This window comes from Saccoglossus kowalevskii, chromosome 22 (genome assembly GCF_978046115.1).
Source record: "Saccoglossus kowalevskii chromosome 22, keSacKowa6.1, whole genome shotgun sequence".
Taxonomy (NCBI): domain Eukaryota; kingdom Metazoa; phylum Hemichordata; class Enteropneusta; family Harrimaniidae; genus Saccoglossus; species Saccoglossus kowalevskii.
Genome location: NC_140662.1, coordinates 20,550,094 through 20,567,281, shown reverse-complemented (window position 1 = coordinate 20,567,281; position 17,188 = coordinate 20,550,094). Strand labels below are relative to the sequence as shown.

Sequence of the window (17,188 nt, the reverse complement as noted above, 5' to 3'; positions counted from 1 at the left end):
AGAAGAAAAAAGTAATGGTAAGAGTAATCATCCTCTTATAAAGTATGACCCCATAAATGAATACACTATGGATCACCTTCATGCTAAATTGAGAAACGTGGGTAAACTAATTGACAAGCTCTTCAACGAGGCTCAAAAGATCGACCAACAACTGGAATTTATACAAAAGTTTGCAAAGTTATCTGAAGATCAAAAACATGATGTGAAGCAATATGAAACAAAACTGTCGACCAATTTGATACCAAGGTTGAAATTAATGAAGCAAATCATTCAGCAAAGTTACTTCAAGTTACTAAAAAGGATGATCTTAACAAACTTGATAAGAAACTTGAAGCAGCTTCACTAGCATTTGAAATTAAATACACTGAACACCTTGAAGTGAATTTGTTGGATTCTGCTGAATCACATTTTGAAATTTTATTTGGCACACACAAAGAATACAAATGCACACTATGTGCATCACATCTCCATGTTGTATATAAAATCAAGCCAGGTATCACTCGTCACATGCAAACTGTCCATGGTAAGTTCAGCACAAAAGATCTGAAACAAAACACAAGATGCATTACTAATCTCAATATTTAATATCAAAAATCTGTCATAATAATAAATTATTATTTACACTTGGTAAAACTATTCCAAAGTCAGCCTAAATTGTCAAATTTGTAATGACACTATTTTCTATGAAGTCTTTGACTGTAAAAAATGGGGCATGTGGAGGGGGCCTGGCACATTTTCTTTGAAAATCATTTGTTATTAAACTAATCTCAATATTTAATATAAAAAATCTGTCATAATAATAATTTATTATTTACACTTGGTAAAACTATTCTAAAGTCAGCCTAAATTGTCAAATTTGTAATGACACTATTTTCTAGGTATTAATTCTTCAACTTCAAACACATCAATGTGTGTCACGTTTACTGGAGAAATGGGGCAAGTGGAGGGGGCGTGGCACATTTTTTTTGAAAATCATTTGTTATTAACTATATTTAGTATATTCTCACTTTAATACTACATAATTTATTATGAATAATATGTCAGAAAATAATATTGAGAGAAACGAATGAAATGCATTGGTATCAAAAACAGTTACATGGAAAATGTTCATTTTATCCCTATACCCATAGTATCTCAATAGTGTATATATTATCTCAATAGTGAATATATGGTATGCAAATTAATGACAAAATACATTATGACACTTTATTCACTACTCCTATGTGGGACATAACGTGTATATGGTCGATCTACATATCGTTGTAAAGCTCTCGAAATCCCCAACAAAATTACGTTTTTCATTTTCACGACCAGCATTTTTGCAACAAAAAAGGCGCAAACAATTGAAGAAATTGAACGTTATTTTCTAAAAATTGCTTTTTTTGTGTGTAAAACGTAAAAAAAAAGGACTTACCGAACGTAACTTTGTGAGCCGCCATGTTGACAATCCATAGGAGGCACTCTCGCGGTAATTCTAACATAACAGTGAGAGGAGTAGGCCAAAAACCACCAAAAATGCAGTAATTTCGCATAATCAATTATAGTCTATAACTATTTATTGAAATGGTTAAAACGATCCGGGTAAAAAACTTTAAATACATCAAAAAATGAGAATTCCAGGATCAAGTTGGGAATGAGGCTGGTGGGTCAATTGAGGTCATAGAATGGTAATAGCGTGTATGCTAGTTTTTCTTTCAATTTGAAATTGCGCCCTCGTGCGGAGATAAAGTGTATATTGGATGGTACAAAACGCATTGAACTCTGGGATATCACATTTGCCGTGCAATGGCGGCGCCGGGGAACACAGTCACTCTAAGAGAATTACAACTTTCGAAGATTCAGGCATCACGATCTGATGAATGTCAAGTTCATTGAGCCCTAGTTTTTAAGAGATCACTCACCGCTTAATCGAACAGTTCCCGAGTCACATCAATCCGATCATCGACGACACAGTCCAACGTTGAGTGTCCACAAAGTTGCTGCGACACTGGTTCGACAGTTACTTTGACTTCTTCACAGCACGGGAATAACACAAACTTCGCACAACAACTCGCCCGTGGGCTGCAACACCCTGACTCAGTTCTTTCCTAGCTTTCCGATTGATGCATCAAGTTACACATACAACTTAGCTAGTATTTATACAGCGAGCACAGAGACCAAATCAACTTTCACTACCGCTCCTTTCTATCCACAGCCTCGTTTTCATAAAAACAGGCATCCAACCTCGTTCACACCTCAAAATTTAGAACTACAGTTGTGCATAATAAATACGGTCAATTAAGCATAGATGAGCAGCTTATACATACAAAATAAATTAATACATTGTATAATGTTATAAAACAGTTTGCAATTTTGTGCTAAGACGGTTTGGTAAATACAAATTCATTTACTAAATTACTGCGTAATACCTACATTATGGTCACACAAAATGATTGGGTTACAATTACAATGGCAACAACTTAAAACATGTAGGTCGTACGCCCAAAATGTACAGACTTGGCAAAAAAAGGACACAAATGCAACACAAACAATTTTCCTGTTTGTCAATTGAACAAATCACACAATTTATCATCATAATTAATCTAACAATACCATAATTATATATGCTAAGTAAAACGGAAATCTTAGAGACATTGATTGATACTATATTACCGATAACATCGATATTATATTATATTATATTATATTATATTATATTATATTATATTATATTATATTATATTATATTATATTATATTATATTATATTATGCTTTTTGGTTCACGGGTAAAATAAAATAAAAGACGATCACGTAACAGTACAAAAACACCTTGGAACCCCGTAGGCAGGCCGGTGACACCGGTTCGCACTTAAGGGGGTACCAACCCCCCTGCCAAATTCCAAGGGAAAATCAAAACATTTAAAACACAGAACAAGTAACATAAAACATATATGCGCTGATGTAAGTGTGTGCAATGATAGCCCACCAAGAGGACAAAACTCTTGGCTCCTGTGCGTGTGCTAAGTTTGTAAATACAATGATGTTCGTTTGTATCGATGTTTAACAACAAGACAAAGCAACTTCCTGCTTTAAATAGATCGTACCTGCCATGTTTACAGTAGAATGCGAAGTGTGTTATCCTCGATTTTACATAGTGCATCCTCTACCGTCCACATAATCTCAAATTCAGGCAGTTGGTTCATGATCCGGAAACATTCATATTCTGTTTCAAGCCTCGACTTAATACTTTGAATAAAAATGTCCAGAGGCTCACTCGATCCTTTGTTTTGCCTTTTATTACGACGGCTGATATGAATTGCAACCTTAGCCATGCACGCTAAGAAACAAAATAAACCTTGTGCCTTGCTCGACATAAAGTGTTTTGAGCGATGGGGTGGTAAAATAGTGAACCACCAAATCGGAATGCGAAAATCTGGTTGAAGCAGTCGCGACGCGATGTTATTAAAATAATGGAGTAAGGCGCTATTTGATGGACAATCATAAAAAATGTGTTGAAGTGTGTCAACTTCATCACAAAAGGGACATTTATCTGAATTGTTCAAACGAGCTTTGAACAGAAATCTCCCCGTTGGAAAGGCACCATGGACAATACGCCACTGCAGATCCCCATATTTGTTAATGACTGGTGTTTCATAGCAATCCTTGAAGTTGGGTTTAGCACTTTCAGGCAGACTAAGGATGTCCCGCCAAACAGTGTCAAGTTTTTGTAAGTGTTGTGTTATTGACTGGACACGTATTAGATATTTATAGATTGCGCCTTTTTCAAACTTATATAGTGGCAAATTTAGTTCATCAGAAAAGTGCAGTTCAAAGCTATGATGTGAAAGAGGTTGATTACACTTCCCATTCCCTTTGAAGTAGGTGTTGATAGTATCTTTCCATTTGGTAGGAATAGAATCGTAAATGACCTTGATACTGAGATGGAGAATACGCTCGGAATGGATTTTAATTTTATCCGACATATCAGCGGCCTCCAACCAAGTTTTATTCGTTTCTGATACCAAATCACATACTTTGGTTATTCCCGCGTCAACAAAATGTCTGAGCGCAAAAGGCTCATTTCGTATGGGATGTATGATGAGTGGGTTGTTAAACAGTGGCTCATTAAGAATATCAGTTACGTTATTATCATTGAACTTACGCACTTTCTCTACAGATTTCCAACACTGGAGGAGCTCATAATAAAATAATGGCAATCTTTGTAAAGGTGCTTTGATAGTGGTGCATAGAAGTTGACTTGCATATGACATATTGCTCGCTTGCATAAAAAAGTAGTCTGTGAACTTAAAACAGGGGTGGTCATGGTTATTATATAGATATCTTTGAATATAGGAAAGTCGCATAGTACTTATGCGTGTTGGAAGATGTGTAACATTTTGTCCACCTCTTTCCAAGGGGAGGTACAGTGTTGCAGCAGATACCCAATGTCGCCCTTGCCAAAAGAAGTCGAGCAGCATTTTCTGTACCTTCAGAACTACGTCCGATGGCGGCACAAGGCTATTAAAGCGATACATTAACTGCGATGAAATCAGATTATTAATGATAAGAGCGCGCGTTCTGTAAGACATGCTGTAAACAAAATGATTCCAGAAGTTGATCTTATTATTTACTTTTGCAACAAGTTCAGCCCAGTTCTGATTCGTATAAGTTAGATTATTCCCAAGATAAACACCCAACAGTTTCAACCCCTCGCTGTTCCATGTTATATTGAGAGGGGAGTAGGTGATGTTGCGCCAGCTACCTACCCATAACCCTTCTGATTTTTCGAGATTGATTTTAGAGTTTGACGCAAGCTCGTAGACATGTAACCAGCGACTTAGTAAGTTGAAATCCTGCTTGCGAGTTATGAAAAATTCCACGTCGTCGGCGTAAGCGGTGAGTTTAGAACGTTGGTTTTTGCTGTGAGGTATAACCAACCCTTCAATGTTTTCATCATTCCTAATTTTATGAAGTAGTGGTTCAATGGCAATGACGTAGAGGGCAGTGGACATTGAACACCCCTGCCTAATGCCACGGGCCACTGTGATGGGTGTAGTAAGGGCGCAGTTAACGCGGACCAGGGACTGGGCATTGGTATACATGAGGCGAATGTAAGAAAGGAAACGGTCACCAAAACCAAAGGCACGAAGCGTATTAAAGAGGTATCCGTGATGTATCCTATCAAATGCCTTTTCCTGGTCAATGGCAACAATAGCCAGGGGCGAGTTAGTTAAGTTGGCATAGTCAATACTGTCACGAAGTAGATTTATATTGTCGTGAATATGCCTGTTTGGTATGCTGCAAGTTTGGTCTGGATGAATAATGCTGCCTAAAACACCGCGCAAACGCAATGCAAGCGATTTAGTGAACATTTTGTAATCGCTACATAACAGACTCACGGGTCGCCAGTGTTTTACGTTGGTAACGTCACCTTCTTTAGGGAGAAGAGTGACCACGGCCCTTGTGCAGGATAGGGGGAGCACATTTTCGTTTGTGGCAGCAGTAAATACATCGCACAGATCACTTCCAATGATATGCCAAAAAGTTTGGTAAAATTCGTTTGGTATTCCGTCGATACCGGGAGTACGCCCATGGGGAAGTAGTTTGACCGTGGCACTCAGTTCGTCAAACGTGATTGGTTTGTCAAGGTCATCACGATCTGTTTCATTTAGTTGAGGTAGCCCTTCAAGGAGGCTATTTTGAGCTTCAATGTCATCAATGTTATCAGGTGTATACAGGTTATTGTAAAAGGTGTGTATGATTTTCCGTATTTCAGTTTGATTTTCAGTAAGAGTATTATCCTGGTGCCTCAACTGAAAGATCGCCTTTTTGGTTCCCTTCTTTTTCTCTAACTGGAAAAAGAAGGAATTGCAAACATCACTTTCATTTAAAAACTGATGTCGCGCACGCGTAGCACTGCCTTTGTGTTCACGTTGAACAAGGCGTGCGAGAAGTTTTTTCTTTTCAGTGTAACTGTTTAAGAGCGGTGCATCGTGTGCAGTACAACGTTCGATGGTTTTAATTTCCATTTCCAATGCTTGTTTTTCGGTTTTGTATTTATTTTGTTTGAGTGTGCAATACTGTTGTGTGAGTAACTTTATTTTATTTTTGCCAATATCCCACCATGTCTGTATATTTATATAATTATTTCGAAGTGTTTGCCACTTCGCCCAAAAATCAGTTAAGATTGCCACATACACTTCATCGCGCAGAATTTCTGTATTCATACACCACACTGGACTTTTGTTTTTACTGTCACCAATGGCGATGTTGATGTGGACAAGGGAATGGTCAGAAAAAGCTAATGCGCCATTGCTTATGTCAATATTCTTAATTTTCCCACGCATACATTTGCTGACATAAAACCTATCAAGGCGCACAAGCGTACCACCACGCCCCCAAGTAAAGTTTAATGTGTTCCCGTGGTATTGGCGCCATGCATCAAACAGTTTGTGATGATTCAGGACAGATTTGAGGAGCTTTGCAGTGCGCATGTTCGGTTCAGTCCCTCTATTACGGTCAATGTCGGGTTCAGTAGTACAATTAAAATCGCCTCCCATGATTACTGGGTCATTATTTAGAGAACTGATGAATTGTTCAATTTTAGTGAAGCATTCCACACGCTCAGCGCCATTAATTGGTGCATAGACATTAATAATGTGAACAAGATTTTCATTAATTTGAACATGAGCGCGCAACACGTACCCAGGCATGAGCTCAGATTGTGATAAAATATTCACAGTTGCTCCTGGCGAAAACAAAATAGCCACCCCCGCACGATTAACAGTGCCATGAGAAAAAATACCAAGGCCACGCCACACAAGTTTCCAAATATTTTCATCGGAGACAAGAGAGTGCGTTTCTTGTAGCATATAAATATTACAGGGATGGTCACGCTTGAGATAATTGAAAACACTGTACCGTTTGAGGGCGTCCCGGCAACCATTGACATTGTAAGTTGCGCATGTAATTGTGTTTGCCATCATAACAAGGGAAATTAAAAATCAGCGATAAAGTTACCCGTTTTGATTTGCTGTTTAATTTTTTTAATGAGTCTGTGCATGCGAGATTTATCAGATGTGTTCAACTGCGTGGTATTGCGGTAGTTTATCAGATGTCGAACCAATATTTTAAGATTGGGGCAAAATTCAAAACACTTGTCTATAAATCTACGTGAGTGAAGTGTAGACACTAAAAAGGTTTTGATATTAGCGTTTGATATTGTTGATTCGCTGTTATCAGTACATGTTGAAACATTTGAAATGATAGACCCCTCATTCTCACTACATTCGCTGGCAGTTTCCTCCATATCATCAGCGGTTTTATTTTGTGACATAGGTGTGCTGAAAAGGTCTTGTGATTGATCAGTTAAACCACTTAAATCAATGGGGAGTTCGGATAGCGGCGAATCGCGCGGGGATTCAACTGTGAACTCAAGTGAGGGAGATGATGGAAATGGGGCCGACTCCGTAAGCTCGGGCTGTGGCTTTGGAGTGCACACTGTTACATTGGCATATACGTGGGGAAAGGGTTTGTGGGGTGGAGGGGGTGGGGAGGCGATGGTGGTGCAATGGAAGGGGAAGTAGGGGTTCGTACCCTCTCTTCATCAATCGGACAATTTTGTTCAACAATTTCGATTGCATTTTCATCGTTACGCTTTTTAGAACTGGGTTCACATTTATTTTCGTCATTTAACTGGTCATTATTTTGTTCTTCTCTATGAACTGGTGATCTAGAGCGCGTGCGCTTTTTGCTCATATATTTGGATGAATCTGTATTCATTTCAGTTTCAATTTCAATGTTATCTGTTGTACCATCGGTCTCATGATTGTTTATCTCAGTATCTGGTGCTTGGGTGTTAATTATATCAGTTATGTCATCGTCTTTGTCGTGCAATGTGTCAGGGGAATTTAAATTAGTTGCTACATTCACCTGTTGAGAGTCTGTTTGAGTGCTATTTTGAGCACTATTGTTTTCATCATTCATCATTTGCATATTCGTTGTTTGAGAGTTTGGGCAAGTTTTACGTGTATGTCCCTTCATGTTACATGAAAAGCACGTCAATTCGTCAGACGAAACGTAAATATTATATGTCTGACCTTGAAAAGTAATAGGTAATAAACCGTTGATATTGAGATCTTTTAAATATACATAAACTTGGCGGCGAAAAGACTTTACATGTTTCAGTGCTGGTCTTTTGCACCCGAGTGGGATCGCTCGCACCGCGCTCATGACACGCCCGTATTTAGCTAAGGCATCTGTAATAAAATTGTCAGGTAAAAAAGGGGGAACATTTGATAGCACAATTTTTGTAGAGGGGCGGACAAGAGGTTCAACAGAAACATGGAGGTCTCCAATGTCAAGGCCAGCGGCAGAAACCATGTCGACCCATGTAACCTTATTTAAAAAGACAACAACCGATCGGTTCATACGGGATGCAGCCACAATATTACCGGCCCCGACTAAATCTGCAACCGACTCCACAAAAGTTTCAACAGGAATGCCATCAATGTTTTCACACCGTACCGCATGGTTTCTAGTAAGGTGACCTGTTGGTGTTGACGGTGGCCTTGTGTGAGCGGCAGCCATCTTGGTTGCCGACCACCTTGCCAAGGCAAAGGCAAAAACACTCCAAAACCCACAATAATAACGAAAACAACAACTAAAAATTACTCACGTAAAGGGTAGACACACTATATATACAGCTGTGTAGAAACACGGGCGCACAACGAGCGCAAAAACGCAAAACAGGCAGAAAATCGGGGAGCGCTGAAAAGCACCGCGTTCACCCGATTGTATTGTATTATATTATGACATATTAAAGAACGTAACGTGCAACAAACCGGGATGGAATTCAGGTCGGGGAACCCCATTGCCCATTAATATGTTCCAAGATAGTGTTATGCCCTAGCAACGCGCGTCAGTGTAGAACTCGTGTCACTGTCTGTGTGGAAATAAAATAAGCATACGTCTAATCTAAATCACTGTCCGAATAAATTACTAGTGGACGATTAGTTGGGTCCATGACAGAATCAGAACTTGAACTGGACGACTATGATACACAGTTTATGTTGAAGTCAAAAGTTCCACAACAGAATTGGCAAACGTGCGGTACTCCACTGACGGGATGACTTTCGTCGACATCGGTCGTCGCTGAGCTGCACGCTAAAACTTCGTTTGTGACGTTGCTTGCTGGTCGTGGGTTGAATGAGTCTTGGTTACCGGTTAAAATGTTACTCAGTTGGCATTAATAATCTTTATTTGGAACTGAGTAACGCCGCAACGTGGTCAGCAGAAACCTCCTGGTATCTCGATGTCGCCGGTTGCGGCTCCATTGTAATCGCTGATTTTACTTGCGGGTGGATCTTTCGAGAGCCCTTCAAGGTTTACAAACTCAGTTTCCAGGCCCTTTCCAGGTGATCAACATACATTAAGTTCTCCAAATCGTAGTATTCCATGTGATGTACACCTGATATGTCAAAAATGTTGCTGAACGATTTGAACCGGATAAAAATAGCAGACGAAAATGTGTTTAAAAAATAGTTCAGTAGCCAATGGAAATACTAAAGTACTATGTTCATTTGCGTATCGACCGTGAAAATACCGAAAACATTATTGCATTGGTGATATGCAAATTAGTTTTAGTCAAAATAAATGACTGCCTAAAAGTACCATTACAGTTGTTCAAATTTCATTTCACGCAGTAAGTATACTCATGTACCCCAAGGGGGAAATATCGTACTTCTGAATATTGTTTATTTCTGCTATGTTTCGAAAAAGGGAGTACTTTGTTTGCTTTCAGACCTCATTTGCATATGGGTTGTGGAAATACCGATTTTGATTTCAGAGACGAATCAAATAAACTGCAGTACATTATAATAATATATTATATTTTATTTTATGAATGAATTGAAAATACGTCTTTTTGGGTACGGAATCAAAACTATACCTAGGTTATACGCCATTATTGGCTGCGCAGAGACAGAGTTATAGTTTAGGAAGGTACTTAGTGTCATTCAGGGACCAGAACACACACACAGAATAACGAAATTGAATTAAAGAATGAATATCCAATGGGTTCGCAAGCAACTGGCGAATACGCTGATATTTCCAAGTGTTATGATCACACAAACCAGTGGGAAGTACGTTGATATTTCCAAGTGTTATGATCACACAAACCATTAAGAAATACGTTGATATTTCCAAATGTTATGATCACACAAACCATTAGGAAATACGTTGATATTTCCAAGTGTTATGATCACACAAACCAGTGGGAAATACGCCGATATTTTGAAATTCTGCCACCCTCACAGACATTCAATGACTTCGTCCACGTAGACAAGTGTGGGTCTTACATTATTTCATTACCGAATAAAATCACGTTCGTAATTAAAGTAACCTCGAATCTTATTTGTCGAAGAATGATAAACAATTGAATAATATGTTTTAAACACGATTATATTACGATTTGTCAATGAAGAGGTATCTTGTTAAGCTACCCAAATATCGTCAACAAACTAGCTCCTCACAATGAAAACTTGGTTTACTGCTCCTCACCGACGAGCCCTCTGTACACAGCCATCACAGCATTTTTTTACCTGCTTACCCGAACTTCTGAATCTTCTGTCTTCCACACGGTCTCTGACAGGAATACGAAATCTGTGGACTCCTACAACTTAGCTCGCTTATACAATAAACATCGCCTGAAACGCTCTATACTATAACCCACTGGTCATACAAGCGACTTTCAACTTCACACTGTACACACAACTGGTCGCTTTTAAGCTAGCGAGACTGTAGGAGAGATAGTGACTAAAATTGTACAACACTAAATGTACCAAGCATTAATTAACGTACAACTACTCTACTGCCATGCCTGCTGCAATTAATTAATAAGCGGACACCTGGTATTTCAACATACAAACAAAAGAACATCGCATCGCATTCAAATGATGACACAGCGTTAAATATGGAAGGTCACTCCAGTTGCGGATCTAACGGTGTAAATTAAATGCCACATTTATTGAATTAAGTGCGCGTTTTAGAACAGTGGTTTAATCAACTGTCATCGGTATACTATGAGGTTAGTACGAGGTTACCTCAAAGTATGCACGAAGACAGTACAGTGGGAGTATCGACCGACGCGCAGCGAAGGTATCCCCGTAATAACCTTATTATTATATATCTTTCCTTCCACGGTTACATCATGGGAATGCCGAAATCAAAAAAGTTTAGAACAGAATCAGCGAACTTCTTTGTGTAGAGTCCGGTCAAACCCTGGTGGCGCTATGTTTGTTTTTATTATTAGAGGACGCTTACGCGCGTAATCATTCCATATTTGGAATTCACATTTCCTAATATGGTAGGATGAAAATACCCCGTAAAATACCACAAAATGCATTGTCCGAATCGCACGGTTTGTTGGTGCCGACTCATTGCCGACTCCACCAACTTGTGTGGGATCAGCCTGGATAAACGCGTATTTTATGTTAAACAATTGGCCAAGTTTAATTGGACGCTGTGTACCATTGCGCGTTGAGTTAAATAAGAAAAAAAATGGCGACGTATAACACGGTTTCTTCTGAATTCTTCAAGTAACCGTGCGTGTAGAGTGTGTTTAGGTTGTTTGCCAAACTCCAAAAACGGCGCTGCATTTTTCCACCCAGTTTTCCACAATTTTGTATGCCAACGTTGCAGGCTGTTTGTGGCATATGTCGTCAGCAAAGTGGCAAATATTTATGTCGACCATAAATTAACAAAGTAATAAAACTGTCAACTGTGAAAGAAAATTTTAGAAACTCGAATCGACTGATCATTCAAGAGTTGAAACTGTTGCAAAATTTTCGTGATTTGCCACTCCCTGTTCTCGTTGCAACAAACTCGTCATTTTTCAGCTAGTAATGCCCCAATTGCATGGTTTTGGTGATCGGTGAGGCTTTTTATCTTGAAAAACTGCGTGATCTGTTTTGCTTGGGTCGCTATGTAAAGCAAGAGTTGGCAGAGCCATCTCGATGCTGGGAAAATAAGAGTATTTAAAGGTGTGTTTTGGAGCAATGGATTGGCGAACAGGCAGAAAATCAAAGAAAGCTGAGGAAGAACTCGAGTATCACAAACAGCATTGTTATTTATTTTGGAAACTCAATTTTTAACTTAAGGAATTAAACTACATTAAATATTCATGTTTGTTTATTTTGAACCTTAGAAATGCCTACTGTTCAACTCGGGACGTTTAATTGTACTTAGCGTATGTTACTATGACAATCAACCAATTCAAGAAAAACAGTCGACAATGAATAAATGCATGACCACAGCCAAATCGCTGTTTAATTGAAATAAAAAAATCAAAGAGGACAGGAAGAGAAACACGAGTGATGTAGTCGAACAATAGGCATTACGGCAGCCATGTTTGTTTCACCTCGATCAATACAGTATTACCCACGATGCACTATTCCCATGAGCGTGGGTATGTGGAAGTTCAAAGCCAAGCGTATGGCGGTGAAAAACAAGGTAAGAAATTACGCGACGAGACCAATATTCATATAAGATACATATACAAGAAGATCGATACGCACTACACCGCCGAGTGTAGTAGACATACTCTCGATGGCAATAGGAAGTTCGAAGGAAGCTAATACAGTTGATTTATAACAGACGAAGTAAATTGAAATCACTTTTCAGTCCTCGTTCAGGCACCAACGTATTTAAATGAGTTGGTAAACAAGAGACGATGACAACTCCACGTTGTGGCAGATTTACACACTACTACAGTTTGACTAAAGTTTACAAACAACACGGTCAGTCACACAAAGTCCCCCAAATTCAAAGGCATATTTAAATGCGTTGGGGAACACGAGACGAACAATTGTGCATACTTAGATGACGACTCCACCTTATGACGCAGCGTGGAAATTAGCTCCTGGTTTCGCGTTAACACCACGACGAACGAAATACCCGACAGCGAAACCAAGTGAGCTACAGAACTGCAGCTACGTGGAAATGGCAATTCAAAACTTTGCTTGCAGATTTCCCGGGGCAGATTTACATAATACTACAGTTCGATAAGTTTACATACACCACGGCCAGTCACACAAAATCCATCAGAAGGGAACTGCAAGTTGTTTAATGCCAAAACAGTACCATGATTTCACAACTTTCGAAATACGTTCGCTTTTAATGATAAATATCCCATAGAACACAAAGCCAAACTATCAGAAATTCGTAACACATTATTCAAGTGATGGTATAACAAAACAACTCATCTTTTGTGAATTCAATCTTTCGAAAATGTATAAAAAAAACATTTTTATAAACAATTTGGATTATATAAATACACTTCGAAAAGAAATATGATTCATAAACATAAATCTATTTGAATACATTCTCACTACAAATTACACAATGCTTATTTTTCAATGGCGTTTCTTCACAGCACAAACTCTTGGAATCATGCACACGTGTGAGTACTTGTTACATTATCACAAACAATTTAGTCTTAACCTATCATTATAATTACCCATGATTACGCGTTTTGTCAACATAGCTTTATTCTAGGGCCCAACAAATAATTGTCTCTAAATGATCACGTCCGAACTTGAAAACACATTCTCTCGTATCCTCGAAAGTAACGTGGTGTGTATTCTGTGCGGTTACCTAATATAATACATTCTTTAGTACACTATCAGATACTATATTATATACTATAATATATACTTTTCGATGATGGACATACATGTATATGTGTCACATTTATGAGTAAGTTTATTTAATTTATGAGTGAATTATTTGCCATTAACATGAAAAAATACAGTCATACATAAATTCAGCTAAATGTCCTAATGGTTCTTAACTGAAACTATTCAATGTGACGTAATTCACATATATGCGGAAGAACCATTAGTATACCGTTACATCCGCAACTGAAGTGACCTTCCTTATTTAACGCTGTGTTACATTTGAATGTGATGCGATGTTCTTTTGTTTGTATGTTGAAATACCAGGTGTCCGCATATTAATTAATTGCAGCAGGCATGACAGTAGTTGTACGTTAAAGGGCCATTAGCGGCGTTTTCAAGCTTTTTTTTCGTATTTTTCTTATACTTAGCTTTTTTTCACTATCATAGCGACGAGAGAGCTATAAACTGTGATGGGCAGCAAAAAAATTATCAACGTGTTACAAACGCACAAATATCAAGTTAAATTTATTTCGGGACGTCCCGATAAATGCCGTAAAATGGTGAATAATCCGAGAACATCTCAGAAAAAATGGCAGATCAGACTGGGCGTAGGAAGCGCGGTCGCCCTAGTGTGAGCGAATCTGCGAAAAAACGACGACAGACAAGCAAGAATGCAAAGAAGATTTATCTTGGAAAAGAGGTTGACAGATGGATTGCCATAAAAGTGGAGCATTCTCTTGGTTCAGACGCAAATGTAGCCAAGTTTTTAATCGATAGGTGAGTTGTGTTCAATCAATGTGTTATCGCGTAGTACAATAGCAATACAGTACATGGGTTATGTATCCTCCGTTTATATCCATGTGTTGTGCATTTTTCTGGGAGAGCTTGGCTTATGTATAGTTTGTTTTTTAGACCAGAATAATACCATAAGTGTGAGCAGCTTGTAATATTATGTGTTGAAACGTAAAATAAATCCATCGGCGCCATGCGTTGTGGTTTGTATATAAGGTGATATTCATTCATTGTGACGGAACCGTGCATGAATTCAAATAATTGGGTATGAAAAACTTTCATGTGACTACATTGAATTTAGTTTATCAGAAATAGCCACAACAGATTTAAGAATCATGTATGACGCATTGTAACAAGTTTTATATTATATTCTCAATATAACATATGTTTTCGTTAGCATGGGGGAAAGTTGGTTAGCATAGGGCACAGCAGAGGTGTTAATCCGAAAATTCATCGTATATTCTTGTTTGTGATTGGTCCCGGCAACGCTTGGGGGATCGTGACGTAACTCCGTCTTTGAGAAATATTGTTCTGTTGTGCCTTGGTAAGCAAATAGTTATTTAGATAACATTGTTCATTTCTTTGTTACCTTAGCCATGGAGCTAACAAAAAATGTATTAGCTCAATGCCTTAACACATGTGGATGAGTGTATTACTAGTATTATTCCATCTATAAGTTGTTTGAAATTGTTTAATGACAAATTGTTTTCATTTTATTTTCTCTACCAGATTTTTCAATTGTAGTTTTGTTAACTCATTGTCATGTATAGATAGTAATTTTTTGAGAATTTTTATGTTCTAGTGTAACCATTTTAACTCCTGAGTAACTTTAAGTGTTTCAATAAGCAATAAAGCTGGCCTAAATAGTCATGTTTGCACTGTGAGACCATGGACGTCTCTAGTACGTCCATGGTGAGACACATCCTACTAATTTTAAAGATAGACAGTACTGATAAAATATTGTTTGAACATGTGATGTCATTGTTTGGTAGAAACAGAGCACTTCCTGTTGTTCAAACTGAAACCAAAATTAGCATATCTATAGCAAAGGAATATATTCATAGATACTATAAGAAGGAAAATGTAGGTATACTTTATTATCTACCCTGAATTACAAGACAAAACAAAAATGTTATCCAAGCCAGGGTAAAAAAAGTATTCTACTTCAATGTATTCATTTTGTTGTTATTTGTGCATTTATGAGTTGGATGCGAGACGATAATGTTTTTGGAGAAACATCATTATATGTACAAAAGGAATACTTTTTATACTTTGCAGAATATATATTTCACCATTTTTTGTGGTGAAACAATCATTTTTATGTATTTTGTTTTACTACTGGGTGCTCATATTGCATTTCCCACATAATAAAAAATATGAATAATGTAAAGGGACACATACAAAAGATGTGAGACACCGACTAATGGCTAAACAGTTCTGACTTTTTAATTATGTCTTTATTCTCTTGCTGCAGGTATCATGCTAATAAGACTGTACCCTCAACATCAGCTGCAGGTCCCAGTACTGCCAGTGTTCAAACTATGCAGCTACAGAAAACACCAGATTTTTTTGGAGAAACGGCTGTTGAATCTAAAAGGTATGATTTTTGCTATCATCATGTCTTATTTACTATATTCACTTCTAGACAATGTCAGAAAATATGTGTTCTATTCATGCTTTTGTGTGTGCAGTTGTAACGGGTTATGCTATTTTTGCATGATTTAATACTGTTTAATTTGTACTTGGCCAGATACCATTCTAAGGAGTCTGTTATCCTTTCATCGTCCACTCCAGGCCCCAGTAAAACTGTTCCTATACTAAGAACGCCAGAAGTGTCAGAAATCTCTGCTGCTGAATCTGAAAAGTGAGTTTTTGTCAGATTTTTTCCCACAAAATTATATCAATATTTTCTGTGTAGTTGTTTCATATATTGTCATCTTCATGATGCATGTATTATATCTTATGAAATACAGACTTATTTCATATTTTAGGAGTGTTGTTGTGTCTGTGATTGACCAGATAGATCAAACCGATAAACAGAGCTCTAAAGATTCAAGGTAAACAAAAACAAAATATTTTTATTTTTTAAAACACTTCCTCCTGTGGCAAAGTATATGTATGTATCTGTAAATGGTCATTTGTAGTTTTAACCTTTCTGTGTCATTTTATTTATAGGCCAAAACGAGAAGTTTGTAGTGGACTGTTGTCTTCGTTCATTGATCCATTTGAGTAAGTATATTTGCATCTGTTCTTGAAATTAAATGATACAATTCCAATGATTCCACTAGGAGTAAACAAACATTATGACTGGTGCAAGTATACATGGTTTATTATCAGTAACAGCGAAGAAATTTGTTGTGCAAATTAGATGATTAAAAGTTGTTTACTTTGCAGTGTTACAGTAGATATTACAGCAGATGGTGATGACAGTGATATAGATTCTGACTCTGACTATGAGCCAAGTTTCAACATAACACTTCAGTAAGTACCTGTACTACTTCTAAATGGAATTTTTAGCATTCAACATTTATAGATTAATATTGATTGTATGTGTCTACATACTTTGTATTATTATACATCTGTCACCGGAACACCATAAGTTACAGCGTGCCATAATTTTGCAGTATTTTACAGGGTATTTTCATCCTACCATATAAGGAAATGCGAATTCCAAATATAAAATGATTACGCATGTAAGCGTCCTCTAATAATAAAAACAAACATGGCTGCCACCAGGATT

The 17,188-nt window shown here is 37.7% G+C and overlaps 1 protein-coding gene, 1 long non-coding RNA gene and 1 pseudogene across 3 annotated transcripts in view; 2 read left to right on the top strand and 1 right to left on the bottom strand.

The window, feature by feature from the left end:
* Positions 1 to 379: 379 nt before the first annotated feature.
* Positions 380 to 1,654, bottom strand: LOC146729113 (uncharacterized). Its single transcript, XR_014928250.1, has 2 exons — positions 1,415 to 1,654; positions 380 to 543 (listed from the first exon to the last, which is right to left on the bottom strand). It is a non-coding gene; the product is annotated as an uncharacterized LOC146729113 (long non-coding RNA).
* Positions 1,655 to 12,437: 10,783 nt separating this feature from the next.
* On the top strand, positions 12,438 to 16,933 carry LOC144357189 (uncharacterized). The gene is made up of 8 exons (XM_085495816.1): positions 12,438 to 12,490; positions 13,413 to 13,439; positions 14,104 to 14,433; positions 15,923 to 16,045; positions 16,199 to 16,312; positions 16,440 to 16,505; positions 16,624 to 16,677; positions 16,843 to 16,933. The coding sequence occupies exons 3-8, from the start codon at positions 14,246 to 14,248 to the stop codon at positions 16,931 to 16,933; spliced, it is 636 nt and encodes a 211-aa protein (XP_085351942.1). The 5' UTR covers positions 12,438 to 12,490; positions 13,413 to 13,439; positions 14,104 to 14,245.
* Positions 16,901 to 17,188, top strand: part of LOC144357188 (uncharacterized) — a 110,984-nt pseudogene continuing 110,696 nt past the window's right edge. Inside the window, exon 1 of the transcript XR_014928182.1 lies at positions 16,901 to 16,929. The product of XR_014928182.1 is annotated as an uncharacterized LOC144357188 (transcript). The remainder of the gene's footprint in view (positions 16,930 to 17,188) is intronic.